This window comes from Ceratotherium simum, chromosome 10, assembly GCF_057802395.1.
Source record: "Ceratotherium simum simum isolate JZ-2026a chromosome 10, ASM5780239v1, whole genome shotgun sequence".
In the NCBI taxonomy this organism is placed as follows: Eukaryota; Metazoa; Chordata; class Mammalia; order Perissodactyla; family Rhinocerotidae; genus Ceratotherium; species Ceratotherium simum.
This window is the reverse complement of record NC_141909.1, coordinates 11,668,318-11,683,408: the sequence shown is the minus strand read 5'-3', so window position 1 is coordinate 11,683,408 and position 15,091 is coordinate 11,668,318. Positions and strand designations below refer to the sequence as shown.

At 38.6% G+C, this 15,091-nt stretch overlaps 1 protein-coding gene and 1 pseudogene across 4 annotated transcripts in view; one reads left to right on the top strand and one right to left on the bottom strand.

The window, feature by feature from the left end:
• Positions 1 to 15,091, top strand: part of ITGBL1 (integrin subunit beta like 1) — a 1,366,350-nt gene that overhangs the window by 349,853 nt on the left and 1,001,406 nt on the right. For 3 of the 4 annotated variants that reach the window (XM_004423143.3, XM_087435886.1, XM_087435885.1), the window contains one exon: positions 1,063 to 1,116. The exons of the other annotated variant lie outside the window; for it this stretch is intronic. In XM_004423143.3, the coding sequence (XP_004423200.1) occupies positions 1,063 to 1,116 (54 nt within the window). The remainder of the gene's footprint in view (positions 1 to 1,062; positions 1,117 to 15,091) is intronic. 4 annotated transcript variants of the gene reach the window in all.
• Positions 22 to 447, bottom strand: LOC106800685 (large ribosomal subunit protein uL29m pseudogene; annotated as a pseudogene).

The window sequence follows — 15,091 nt, the reverse complement described above, 5'->3', positions numbered from 1 at the left end:
ACAAAATAGCAAGTTAAGAGTTCAGACATATTCGACAAGACTTGACTTCTGGGCTTCAGAAAGATGTGGAAACTATTCCTGAAGAAATTTTTCTTTCTTTTTCTCTAAACTTTTCTTCCTTGCCTCAGTGCAAGCTTGCTTCTCAAGTCTCAGTCTGACAAAATGTTCCACATAGGGCATTGCCAAGAATCATTTCCTACTGTATCTGTTACTTGGGTACGAAGTATAGGCCACTTCTTGAACCTGTGCCAGATGATTCTTCCAAAGTTGTCTCTTATCACCAGGTCTAGCTTTTCCTTGAGCAGTCTGAAGAAACCTTAGGGCCTCTTGTCTTTCCTGAACAACTGTATCTGATGCTTCCATGGACTCTCCTACCTTTTCTAACCATTCCGGAATTGGTATTGGCATTCTCTGCCACTTGGCCTCCTGCTCTAGAGTTAGGAGCATGTTTTTTTTTTTCTTCAGTAGAGCATACCAAAGTTAAGTTTATTTAAATCTTCTTTACTTTTGTTCCTTAATTGCTGACAGGTCCATGAAGCTCCAGGTTTCACTTTTTCTTCCCCCTACATCTTTGGGTCATCAAAAAAATCTTCCAGTCCTTTCCTTAACAAAATGGTATAAAGTAATCTACATTGGTGAAAAGATGTGACATCTGGTGTATGCTTAGGAGACAAACTATGAGAACCTGCAACTTATGCTAGCTGGGGCCTGAGGAATTATTTTTGACCCAGAAGTCTTCCGGGCAGCTGAGAGTCTTCTGCAAAGAATGGACAAACTGCACCAGTCTACCTCCTGTCTCTATGGATTTGTCTATTCTGGACATTTCATGTTAAATGGAATCATATAATATGTGATCCCTTATGACTAACTTCTGTTGTAGCATGTATCAGTACTTCATTTTTTATGGTCAAATAATATTCCATTGTATGAATATACCATACTTTGTTTATCCATTTATCAGTTGATGGACATTTGGGTTATTTGGAATAATGCTGCTGTGAACATTCATGTACACATTTTTGTGTGGACACAAATTCATTTTATATCTCTTTTTTTTTCCAGTGTCTTTCTCGAGAAGCAGGTGGAAACATGAGCATTCAGTTTCTTGGTACAGTGGTAAGTATGAAAGAATTATTACTTTGTATGTTCTCTTAATTTACAGAGAAAAAAAGTGTTCAACTAGTGTTAACCCATGTGTTAGAACTTGGCTTCATCATGGTTTTATTTTGCTATCAAAGGAGGTGTCTTTGTATAAGAAATGGGTTCTTTAACATGTTAGAGAAGTTTCTGTGATAGAATAACTTTTGCTATTTCTTTTTAGAGAGAAAATAGGTTTTTTAAATTATTTGCAGTTTGTTGAGTATTTTAAGTGCTTTTTTCTACTGGAGATCTTCTCCCTGTTTTTGTAATAAAAATAAGAACATATTCTATAAAGATGCTTTTGAAAATAGTGACCTTGATGGGTTTTTTTGCTCAATTTTCCTTCTAGCTTTCTCTATTAGGTCCTTTCAAGTCCACATTTCTAATGAAATTGAGTCATAATTCTGTATATTGATTTTTTTCACTTAAGATCCTATTAATCATTTTCCATATTGCTATAAAATCTTTATAAGCATCATTATAAGGGAGCTATATTTAACATTCTGATGAGTAGATGTGACATATTTTACTTACCTATAAATCCCAACTATTGGGTATTTAAGTTACCCCTAATTTTTTGCCATTACAAATGGTGTTCTAATGAACAACATCATGTGTTTTGCTTTTTTGATGTTTTTAATTATTTTCAAACATATATAAGATATTTTTAAAAATGTATAAGATATTTTTCCTTCAGTAGAGTCAAAACCATGAATAATTTCATGGCTTAATGTACATGTTGCCAGTTATTTCATATCTCTCTAGAACACCACTCATCATATATTAGAATACTGCTTTGCATTCTCAGTAATATTAGTTATAATTTTCAAAATTATTTAACTCTATCTGGTGAAAAGAAATTTCCTTTATAGTTTATTTCTACTTATAAGTTGATAGTTATCCTATTATTAATAGTATTATAATTTTCAAAATAATTAAACTGTTAGCACTTATCTGTTTATTGCTATTGTATTTGAATATTTCTCCCTGTATTCATTTGCTGGGTATCATTTATAATCTGTAAAATGCCTGTTCATGTCCTTTTGGTACCTCATTCAGATTGTAAATTCGCGTTGGGTATTTCTGTTAGCTCTGTGAGTTTATTGAGAATGTCAGAGGAGAGGCTTGTGGCTTGGATCAAAAAAGTAGTGATTTTGCAGCCATTGAGAAAGGAAGGATATTAATAATAATGTGCATTTACTTAGTGCTTTATATATAGAGAGAGGTGTAATGAAGTTTATGTATTAAAGTATATGTATAGTAGTATATGTATGGGCACTTGCCCAATGTAATGTAAATTTTAGGTGTTGTACCTGAGACTTGTGGTTCTTCTTTTTTTTTTTTTTAATAAAGTATACATGCTTATTTTTTTTAATTTAGAAATTTAAATATTTTTTAAATGCATGTCATAAGAAATTGTATTGGTCAGGATTCTCCAAAGAAACAACCAACAGGGCTGTGTGTGTGTATTATTTATATATACACACACACACAAAGAGAGAGAGAGGGATTGGTTGATTTTAAGTAATTGGTTCACATGATTGTGGAGGCAAGTACAAAATCTGCAGGGTAGGCCAGGGAAGAATTGCAGTTCAAGTTCAAAGACAGTGTGCTCGAGGGATTCCTTCTTGCCTGAGAGATCAATCCTTTTTCTTCAGTTGATTGAATGAGGCCCACCCACATTATGGGGGGGGTAATCTGCTTTACTCAAAGTCTACTGATTAAAATGTTAATCCTGTCTAAAAAATGCCTTCATAGAAAGATCTAGAATAGTGTTTGGCCAAATATCTGGATACTGTGGCCTAGCCAAGTTGACACACAAAATTAACCGTTACGGGCCGGCCCCGTGGCTTGGCGGTTGAGTGCGCGCACTGTGCTGCCGGCGGCCCGGGTTCGGATCCCGGGTGCGCACCGACGCACCGCTCCTCTGGCCATGCTGAGGCCGTGTCCCACATGCGGCAACTAGAGGGATGTGCAGCTATGACAGACAACTATCTGCTGGGGCTTTGGGGGAAAAATAAATAAATAAAAAATCTAAAAAAAAAAAAAAAAAAAAAAATTAACCGTTACAGAAGTATACATCCTATCCCCTAGAGGTATTTAAGTTATTAACAATAGATATATCCTTCTAGAAATAGAATTACACATCTTTTCATGCAACAATAAATTGTAGACATCTTTCCAAGTCCTCTGTGTCATTGTTTTTAATGGCTACCTATAATTATATTATGTGGAGGTTTTTGTATACCTCAGTGCTCATGCTAGAAAGAGCACTTATGCTGTCTCTGCTACTTGATAACTCTCTTTGGATTCTAATAGATTTCTTAATCTTCATATATTGAAAACTGAGCTCTTGATAGCCACAACCTGCAAAACACCAAACAAAGTTTCTCTTGTAATTTTTCCTCTCTCAGAAAATGGCAGCTTGAACTAAAACCTTGTATTTTCTTTGATTCCTCTCTTTCTTCTACCACTCCCACTGCCCCCATCCTGACCGAACCTTCATCATCTTTTGCCTTAATTACTGCAGCAGCCAGAGTCTTCCCACGTCCTCCCCTGTTCCCTGGTCTATTAATAATACAGGAGTGAAAGTGATCCTTTTAAAATATAAATCAAGTCGGTTGGCCTTGTTGCTCTTCTTCAAACATGTCAGGCACACACCTCAGGGTCTCCTCATTTGCCTTTCCTCTGCCAGGACTGTCTGCCCACAGATATCTGCAGAGGTTTCTTCAAGCCTTCACACAACAGCCACCTCCTCAGGGAGGGCTTCCTAGGCATACCATTTACAATTTGACCACGCTTTCCAACATTTTATTTCCCCCTTCCTCAACTTCATTCTTTTTCTTTAGCAGTTATCGCTATTTGACATACTATATATTTGACTTTTTAAAACTTATTTATTGTCTTTCTTTCCCAGGTGAATGAAATAAGTTCCACAAGCATAGGGCTTTTGTCTGTTTTGTTCACCACTCTATCCCTAGTGCTCAGAACAGGGCCCTAGTGTGTAGTAGGCAGTCAGTAAAGACTTGTGGAATGAGTGAATGAAATTGACAAGTGTGGGACCTAAGTATTGGACTTGAAAAAGAAATGTGAAGAAAGCAAATATAGAAACAAATGGAGAAAAAGAAGAGTGTACTGTTTGGGGCCTTAGGGATGAACTGATCCGTCTTCCTCAGGTAAGGAAACTATGCATCAGGAAAGAGAACTGGTTTTACCCAAGGTTTCACATCTAGTTGGTGGGTAGAGCAGAGACGAGTACTCAGATTTCTCAGGTCTCAGCTTAGTGCTCATCCTATCAGCAAATGCCCTTTAACTTTATTCCCTTTCATCCACTTCAGGCACCCAAAACATACTAGAAAAAAATACACACATATATACACATCACCTAAACAGCCAACAAAGAGTCACCTGAAAAAAAGAGAAGAGGAAAGGAGAATTTTATGTAGCTGACAATTCCCTCTTCCTCTAGTAAATGATAGATTTACTTACTAACAAATCCCAAAGTGGCTCTGTGTCCCCTTTGTTTATACGGTTTACAGAATCAATTTCTAGAGTAATTTCTAATTACCATAAAATTCTACAACACAGTAGTTTGGATGGCCAATGTAGTTTGTTACAATGCATTTTTCTATGTGTCTTATTAGGGATAATAGATCAGTATGGAAGAAGGAAAGAAAGTTTGGAGATAGTGGGACTCTTACCACAGATGCAAATTGGTGTCTAGCTAGCATGTGCTGCCGCAATCCAAATTGTCTAAAGCAGATATAGTTTCCAAAACATGCAGGTGAGGAAGAGCAGTGGCATGTCATCTGGCGAAGGTAAGACTTGCTGAATACACATTGGTCTTTGTGAGAATCCTTGTAGAATTTTCTGTACAAGTTGGGTTTTTTTAATATTGCAAACATGACCTTCAGTGTTCCAAGAAGAGTTTAATTTTAGATGAGGAGAAGTACTTTTGTTGTATCAATAAGGTTAAAAAATGTTACTATTTCAGCTTAGAGAAGGTACAGACTTAAAAATAATTTCATTCATTTTTTAGTCACTCTGAACTTTAAAAAAAAATCAGTTTATTTTCATTTCCAATAAAATAAAATCTCACTACATTTTTAAAATTTGGTTTTGTTAGGTATTATATTATATAAATATTATATTAAATGTTATAAATATACTTTATTTGTAAAATATGTATAAAAGAACATTTACAAAATATTTGTAAATTATTAAGAATAATGATACAACAAAGACCCATATACTCACCATGGAGTTTTTAAAAATAATAATATTATCATTGTTTTTGAAGTTCACCATGTGCTCCTCCCCAGTCCTATCACCCTTTTTCTCCTCCTTCATGGAGAGCTTCTTCCTGATTTTTATCACTCTTTGCTTTTCTTTATAATTTTTCCACATACTTGCTTCCTAAATATTATACAGTTTAGTTTTGCATTCTTTTAAACTTGACATACATAGAATTATATTCTTTTTATTTATTTATTTATTTATTTATTTATTTATTTGTGGGGAAGATCAGCCCTGAGCTAACATCCATGCCAATCCTCCTCTTTTTGCTGAGGAAGACTGGCTCTGAGCTAACATCTATTGCCAATCCTCCTCCTTTTTTTTCCCTTTTTCTCCCCAAAGCCCCAGTAGATAGTTGTACGTCATAGTTGCACATCCTTCTAGTTGCTGTATGTGGGACGCCGCCTCAGCATGGCCGGAGAAGCAGTGAGTTAGTGCACGCCGGGGATCTGAATCCAGGCTACCAGTAGCGGAGCACGCGCACTTAACGGCTAAGCCATGGGGCTGGCTCCCGAGAATTATATTCTGTAATCATCTGTAACTTGGTTATTTTTCTCTGTGTTGTTTGTGAGACCCACCTCTACTGTTGATGGACACGAGTGGTTTCCAGTGTTTCTGCCTCTCAGTGCTGCCATAAGCATTTCTGTACATGGGCACATGTATCCCAATTACACATATGCAATAGTTTGTTTAGAATTAGGGTTTGGGTTAGTTTATGTGCGTTGAGTATGCAGTGAATGAGTTACTTTGTTCCACATCTTCACTAATACCTGATATTGTCAGAATTCTTAATTTTTGCCAGTGTGAATAGTGTCCTCATTGTGGTTTTAATTAGCTTATCCTGATTATTTATGAGGTAGAACATCTTTTCTGTATTTATTGGCTATTTATGTTTGTTGACCTTTGAGTCTCCTCCTCTGTGAAGTACCTCTTCAAGCCTTTTGCCCATCTTTCTATGGAGTGAGACTGCATAAGTATATCATTTAGTCTATTTATGTCATTTAGATTTTTAATAATAAGGCAAGAAGGGTTAGGTTGGGACCATATGACTAGTTCCACCTATGGAGCTATGATTGCCAAGAACTGCAGAGGGTCTGAGGTTTTACCCTATTTGAAACTACAGATTAGCCCACTGCAGTTTCAGGGATGCTGCTAGAAGACGAACGAGACTCCAGGGTCAGAGATGAAGGATAGTTTATTACAGCAGTAACAGTAGCCAGAATATCATTATTTTTGTGCCAATTCCCTGAGCCCCAGTTCCCACAGGGAACGTGAAGAGGGCAGGATGACACCTACATACAGGATGGGTTGTTTTGTCGGAGAGGAACGTAAGCTTAGTGAACCTGAGTCTTTTATAATGGGCAGTAAGCATGCCTGCACTTTGTTCCAGACAGAGACACTATCTCTATCTTCCAAGGCTGTTTGCTGTATAAACATCCTTGAAAAACTAGTCTAGAACAAAGGGACATTCAGTGCCTTGCTCACAACAAGTGAAGAAATGGGAGAGACCTGTGGAGAATTGTTTTTTCTTATAGTGATGTGTGTCACCTCTGGTCAGAGATAGCTAAGAGCAGGTGTGAGCTCTCTAGGCCCCTACTGTGTCCACCCTGGAAGCTGTATGTTGGGTTGTTGCGGCCCTATCAGTGTGGGTCCTGGGTGCATAGCAGAGCAGAGCACTGCCACCCCCAACCTTCCATGGACTGAGATTTTAGTGTTAATTTATTTCTGAAGCATAACCTAGCTTATCCTAATACACAACCTTGGAACATAAAGAACTATCTTCTGTTCATAGAACTTCGTCTCTACTTATATAGATTCAGATTCATATATAAGGTATAGATTTGAGATTCAGAAGATGTATTCTGTCCATTTTAAAGCCTTTGGCTCATCAACTTTCAATATAAGCATAAGGTCTCTCCTTTTGTTTTGCTTTTTGAACTTTATTTAAAAATTGTCAGGTAGTGTTTTTGTATAATGAAAGGCAAAGTCTTCCGAATTAGTAGAATGGGGCATTGAGAGATAAAATTTGTACCTCTGTGACCCGGAGGAGCATATTTGAATTGGATGTACATATAAATTCAGAACATCCCCATTTTAACCTTTAGTATATAGCAATTTCATTACTATCCCTAAAATGGAGTATATAGGACTCTGTTCATTTCCTAGGGCTGCTGCAACAGATTATCGCAAATGAACAAACAGGTGGCTCAAAACAACAGAAATTTGTTCTCTCATAGTTCAGGAGACCAGAAATCTGAAATCGAGGTGTGGGGAGGGTTGGTTCCTTCTGGAGACTCTCACAGAGAATCTGTTTCTGCCTCTCTCCTAGCTCTGGTGGTTGCTGGCAATACTTGGCATTCCTTGGCTTGTAGCTGTGTCACACCCATCTCTGCTTCCTTCCTCACATGGCTCTCTTCTCTGTGTCTGTGTATATTCCTTCACATAAATCCAAGGACACCAGTCATGGGATTTAGGACCCACCCTTATACAGTAAGACCTCATCTTAACTAATTACATCTGCAAAGACCCTATTTCCAAAAAAGGTCACATTCTGAAATTCCAGGCAGACGTGAATTCTTGGAAGACAATGTTCAACCCAGTACATACTCTGTATAGGCATGAAAGCATATTTGACACGTATTGAAAGTTAAAAAATAACTCAGGCAATTTACCTACAAGTATATTTTATAAACAGAGCATTATTCCTTAGGTCTATACCTTATTAATACCTGACTTGAGTACTGCCATTTATTTTTCCAAGTATTTTCATACCTGTTATCATCACCCATATGAGTGGTGTCATGTACTCCACACTCAAACATGCTGAAACACTGATGAAGGGTATGCCTAGTTTTCAGAAGACAAATGTGAGCATAGAGAGGTTACATGACTATTCTAAGCTAATAACTGGTAAAACCAGGATGCAAAACCATGTCTCTCTGACTTTCAAGTCAAGCTGTTAATCATCAAAGTGCCTTAAAACAGAGCCAGCCCCGAAGGCCTAGTGGTTAAAGTTTGGCGCTCACCACTTTCGTGGCCTGGGTTGGCTTCCCCATCATGGAACCATACCACCTCTCTGTCAGTTGCTCTGCTGTGGTAGCAGCTCACATAGAAGAACTAGAAGGACTTAGAACTAGCATATACAACCAGGTACTGGGGCTTTGGAGAGGGAAAAAAAAGTTCCTTAAAACAAATGGCTTTACTGCCTAATCCAGGGAGCTCTTTGCGATTACTACTAAGTTTAGCTATCTTAGTCAGCTCGGACTGCTATGACAAAATGTCATAGATTGGGTGGCTTAAACAACAAACATTTATTTCTCACAGTTCTGGAAGCTGAGAAGTTCAAGATCAAGGTGCCAGCAGATTCGATTCCTGGTGAGGGCCCTCTTCCTTGCTTGCAAGCAGCCACCTTATAGCTATATCCTCACATGGCAGAGAGCGAGCGTTCTGCTCTCTCTTTCTCTTCTTATAAAGGTACTAATTCCATCATGAGGGCCTCACTCTCATAACCTCATCAAACCTAATTACCTCCCAAAGGCCCCACCTCCAAATATCATCATATCAGGGGTTAGGGCTTCAACATATGAATTTTGAGCACAAACATTTAGTCCATAAGATACACTTAGTTGGTAAGCTGCATAACCCAGAATTTTTCCAGGATATCTGTGTCTATTTCAAATTGTAGGTTGTCTGAGTTTTGTTTGTTTTATTTACATGTTTTTGGTGAAGCTGTGAGTTGGTGTATCTTAGATAGTATAAACTCAAAGAAATGAAAGAGGTCTAGTGTTTACTTAACCTGAATTCCTTTCTTTGTGTATGCTTCACAATAAGGATGAATATTTTGTTATTTAGGAATGCAGAAGTTACCATTTTATTTCAAATTTTTGTATTGTAATCATTGTTTGTATTTAATTTTTAAAGCACCATTATTTTTAAGGTACTGTAATATTAAGGCAAACATATCTCAGTAAGACTGATTTTTTTTCCTTGTAAAAACAATGCATATTGCCCACAAGAGAAAATAAGCTTAGACTACATCGAACAGCTTCTTCATAGGTGTGCTATTGGCATTTACCCAAGGACTCTTGAGGAACTATCAAATTATATGTCTTTGAAGCTTAGCCAGAGATCTTAATGAAACCAAATCATGCTGAAGTTCTTAAAGCTAATTTAAATCTCAAATTACACATTTAAAATTGTTTTTATTGATAATAAATATACTTTATTTCCTATTAGCCTTGAAAGCTTAAGTGATAATATCAGTAGAATAAACATATTTTACAAAGATTTACCATTAAGAATGCTATTAATATGACCCTTGATACACTGGCACAATTAGATTTCAAAGTAAGCATTTACGAAGTAACAGCGATTAATGACAACTATCGAAAACAATTTTGAACTCCATCAGTTTAACTCAGGAGGGTAAACTTAATATGATAATTCATCTAGTTGAATTGTATCAGCTTAGCAGGAAAGTATGTAAATATGTGACCCTTACCTAGCTTCTAAGTGGATGCTGTGCTGATAGATTTATCAGTTCCATTAAAGAACTTTGGGGAACTTTGGAATTTCAGCAGTTGTTCCCTTGGAGGCTGAAAACCCAACCTGATCTCATACTGGGACCATTCTGGTCTGCATATTTCCATAATTTGCCTTTGCTACTAATATGACAGCAAGACACAAATAACTGTTTCTAATAATATCAGATGGAGTTGTGGAGGACAGCATTTTAATGTAGTAAAAGACCTCCCCGTGGGGTTGTTATTGCTACTATAGAACAGCAGCTACACAGTTGCAACTGTAGTCTCTTAATTGATTCGTTTAATTAGCAAGAGCTGAAGCTTGGACTATATCTTGTCATCTGATATCATAGGACCACAATCTGCATCATTCATATTTATAGATGTATAAACATCATCAAAAAGTTCTACTCCTTCTGAAAACTCACTTATGGATATTGAATTTTAGTAGAGAATACTCCCATTTATTTGAAATCCAAGTAATTAGAAAATGAAAAGAACTAGGTTTGTTATCATTGTTTTTCTTTATCAGTACTCTTTTGAGAAGTAAATGATGTCATGCATTTTTGGTTATTATTGTCTTCCAAAAATAAACTTCCAGAGACCTTCTTCAATCTTCTCTACCTTATAAATAGATAAGCAGTCCCTCTATTTACATGTCTGACTCATCTCTAATCTCCATTTGCCTTTTTCTCCCTTCTCTATCCCATCCCTTTCTCTGTATCATTGGGGTTTCAGGAGTGACATGATGGCGTATTGGGATTTCTTGTGTGCTAGTCCATGTCCCAACCTGCCTTTGCTGCCACCCTGAGTCCTGCTGGCTTAGGCTTTCTACTAGTGCTCACCCCTTGGCAAGGCATCTAGCTGAATTGCCCCTTGGGACTTGCCCACCTAATCCAAGCTGCACTGGTCCTGATTTCCTTGGATGGGGAATGGGGGGGGGCATGGGAAGTGTCTGGTGTAGAACCCCAGAGCCTTCATCAGATGGCCACTTCCACCCCATACATGCTCCATCCCCACTGGGTCAAGCTCTCCTTATTCCTGGCCTTTTCCCATTCAGCTGTAGAAAGCAAGTGGTGGCCACAGAACAGACATTTTGTGGAAGGTTGATGAAGTCTCTTTGTTCTTTAGGTAAATTTTTTTTATTTTTGAGGAAGATTGGCCCTGAGCTAACATCTGTTGACAATCTTCCTCTTTTTTTTTCTTTTTTCTCCCCAAATCCCCCAGTACATAGTTGTATATCCTAGTTGTAGGCCTTTCTAATTCTTCTATGTGAGATACCGCCTCAGCATGGCTTGATGAGCGGTGAGTAGGTCCGCGCCCAGGATCTGAACCAGCAAACCCTGGGCTGCCCAAGTGTAATGTGCGAACTTAACTGCTGCACCACCGGGCCGGCCCCTTTAGGTACATTTTATAATGCTAAGAAAAAATGAATCTATAGCATTCCATCTTGCATTTTCCTCAAATATGCAAAATTTCAGCCAAAATGTCGGTAAAATAAGATTTTATGAAATGGGCTGTAAATGCAGTCCTAGTCTTGAACATCGTTTTTTGGTAACGTGATCTGTATACCATATGACCAACCTAAGAACGAATTTTTGGAATATAACTAAGTTTACTTTCTAGTCTTTGAAATTGGCATGCTGTATATAATATGAAAGTGCAATTATTATTATTTTTTTTTTTTAAAGATTTTATTTATTTATTTTTCCCCCCAAAGCCCCAGTAGATAGTTGTGTGTCATAGCTGCACATCCTTCTAGTTGCTGTATGTGGGATGCGGCATCAGCATGGCCGGAGAAGCAGCGCGTCGGTGCGAGCCCGGGATCCGAACCCGGGTCGCCAGCAGTGGAGCACGCTCACTTAACCACCAAGCCACGGGGCCGGCCCTGAAAGTGCAATTATTAATGTCCTATTCTGTGAAGCATTTTGAGCAAAAATTTAAAAGAAATCACAGACTGCCTGCTCCACTGTGTGCTAGGAAGTGCGCTAGGTGAATGTGACTGGGTCTCTGCCCTTAAGGAGCACTCTGGCTGCGGGTAAACACAGACCAACTGGTACCATGAGTCCGTGGTAAGCGCCGAGATGGTTACGCACAGGCTGATGTGGTGGCAGAGAAAATTGTAGATCTTTTAGCTTTACTCTTTTTCCTTTTCTGATACAAAGAGCTGTTTGTATCAGTAGATAAGTGTAGACCATAGGGCATAGCTCTCTGACTAAGAATCTGCATCTCCTCTCTTGTTAGACATTACTAACGAGCTCATTTCTTTAATGAGCGTAAAGCGGAGCATTTAGTGGCAGTCATGGCAGTCAGTCATCTAACATTGATTGATCATCTCTTATGTGACAGACATTGAGTTCTGGCAATTCAGAGGAGGAAGGTTTCCCTGCCAGCAGTGAGCCCACTGTCAACTAAGGATAGAGAAACATTAGTGTGATAAGAGTGACAACAGAGGTGTGTATGAAGTAGAGGTGTTCTGGGGCTTAGGAAAAGGAACTGGAGGAATTGTGAAAAGCTCCTCGGTGAATATGTACAGCTCATGCTAAGACTTGGAGGATGAATAGAGATTGCAAGCAGGAAGGCATTTCAGATAGAGGGGAACAGCATCTGCAAAGGCCCCGAGACAGCATGTTCAGAAACTGTACTCTGTGATGATGGCAGAGAAAGCGAAAGGAATAAAATGAATGGAGGTACAGAGGCATGAGAGTGCCCAGATGTTTAAGGAAGAGCAGGTTGGCTAGTTAGGGTGGTAGATGCGTGGCCAAGATCTGAATGGAAGATGAAACTAGAGTGGCAGGAGCTAGATGTGGTAGGACTATGGTAAGAGATTGGGCTTTCTTCCCTAGACTTTGAAGGATTTGAAAGAAGAGAGTCACAATATCATCTGAGGTGTGTTTTGTTTTGTTTTGATTTGATTTTAAAGAGAGCTTGTGGGAGCAGGCAAATAAAGAAGAGGCAACACTGGAGAGCCTCCTCTTGAGGATCCAGTGTGCAGTTACATGTACTGTGCAGAATTGAAATGAATCTGAGGTTTCCAGATGTGATAACTGATGCAATTAACTGAGGGAAAAAACAGGGAAAAGAGAAGAATTACACCAGAGAAAAGTGGAATAGGTAATGAGTTGGGTTTTTGACTGTTTTAAGTTTGAAATGCCAGAGAGACTTCTATGATGTAAGCAAGATTTGTAGTCTGGAGATCAGGAAAATGATTAAGGATGAGCATGTAAGTTGGTGCTTCATCGACATGTAGAGGTGAGATTTGAAGTCCTGCAGTAGGTGATATTGCCCAAGGGGACAGTAGAGAAGGAGAGGACAAGCCCAGAATGGACCCCTGGAAAATGGCCACATCTAGGGGAGAGGCTCCTAGCCTCTCTAATATCATCATTTAAAATTACGTTATCTATTGTCCAAATCATTTATATTATATGTGGCTATTGGAAACCAATTTAGTGTAACCTCAATCATCATTTCATAGTATCCTAGGGTGTCTCTAATTATTTCAAAGTGTCTCAAAATCCTGCTGCCATCTGCCAAACATCCTCAAAATAAAATTAATTTTAATGAATAGCAAAGTGCCTTACATTTGTGTGATGCTTTAGGGTTTTAGAATGCTTATTCGATTCGATTCAGTTTTTAAGAAAAACAAGCCATACAGCACCTTAGAGTTAGTTGTAAAAATTAGATACAACACTCTTTGAAATGTTGTAAATTTAAAGTATTTGCAATTATTAAGTTATATGTTCACAAGAAATTTCCATAAACCACTGCTAGGATGTTAGTAAATATTGGAGTGGGCCAGGGGAGGGGAGGAAATGCTAAATAAAGCTTGATCCCCGCGTTGAATCTCAGATCTCCCATTTACTAGCCTTGTATACTTGAACAAGTTTCTTAACCTTTCTGTTCCTCAGTTTTCTTATCAGCAAAAATATACTTTTGTGAAAGTTGTGTAGATTAAATATGAAAATGTTTGTAAAATGCCTGAAAATAGTAGACACTTGGCATATAGGAGGTCAGCTATTACTATTGCCCCCTGAAAATATTTAATACTCTCTCCCTTTGCTTCATTTTGCCTTGCATTTTTTTCTCCTTTTTCTTGCTTGCTTGGAGACATGCTAAAATCCGAAATTGTAATCTCCATTGACATCACACTTGGTGTGCAGTCTCCAGAAAAATTCAGAGGGAAAATATTTCTCTTTTATTTGGAAAGTCTAATTTTTGTTCATCCTTTGGTTATAGCCTCCTCACATAGTTAACATATTATTTGTCATTGAATGCTAAATATATTGCATGTATTTAAACCTGCACCTTGTGGCAGCAAGATGCTTAAGAACATCTGCTTCCCTGAAGAGTAATGAAGTTTAACAAGAACAACCTTGACCAGGGAAGACTTCGGTGTCTTGTGTTTAAAAGGCAAAATACTTCTGATGTAGGACAGTGATTCTGATTTTATGATGGTGCTTACAGAACTTCTTTCTTATACCAGCCTCACGCGAAGGGTTCTTATTTTGGTAGGCCATTTAAGGCCACTGTGGTGTAGTCCTATGTATTGCTGATCTTTCATGACTGTAAATTATTTGACTGTTACTGTTTAACTTATGATGAGAATGATATGGAAATGGCAGCTCTTTTCTCATAGAAGCAAGGTCTGACAGTGGTTCTTAAACTTGAGCACGTGTAAGAATCACCTGGAGGGGCCGGCCCGGTGGCGCAAGCGGTGAAGTGCGGGCGCTCCGCTACGGAGGCCCGGGGTTCGCCGGTTCGGATCCCGGGCATGCCCCCGCGCACCGCTTGGCAGCCATGCTGTGGCGGCGTCCCATATAAAGTGGAGGAAGATGGGCATGGATGTTAGCCCAGAGCCAGTCTTCCTCAGCAGAAAAAGAGGAGGATTGGCAGATGTTAGCTCAGGGCCCATCTTCCTCACCAAAAAAAAAAAAAAAAAGAATCACCTGGAAAGCTTGCTAAAAATGCAAATCCCCAGGCTCCATTCCCAGTGAAGCTGACTTCCTGGGTTTGAGGTGAGACCTAGGGATCTGCATTTGTAGAAATCAGTTTAAAATACACCAGGACTAGGGCTGGCCAGGTGGCGCAAGTGGTTAAGTGCGTGTGCTCTGCTGCGGTGACCCGGGGTTCGC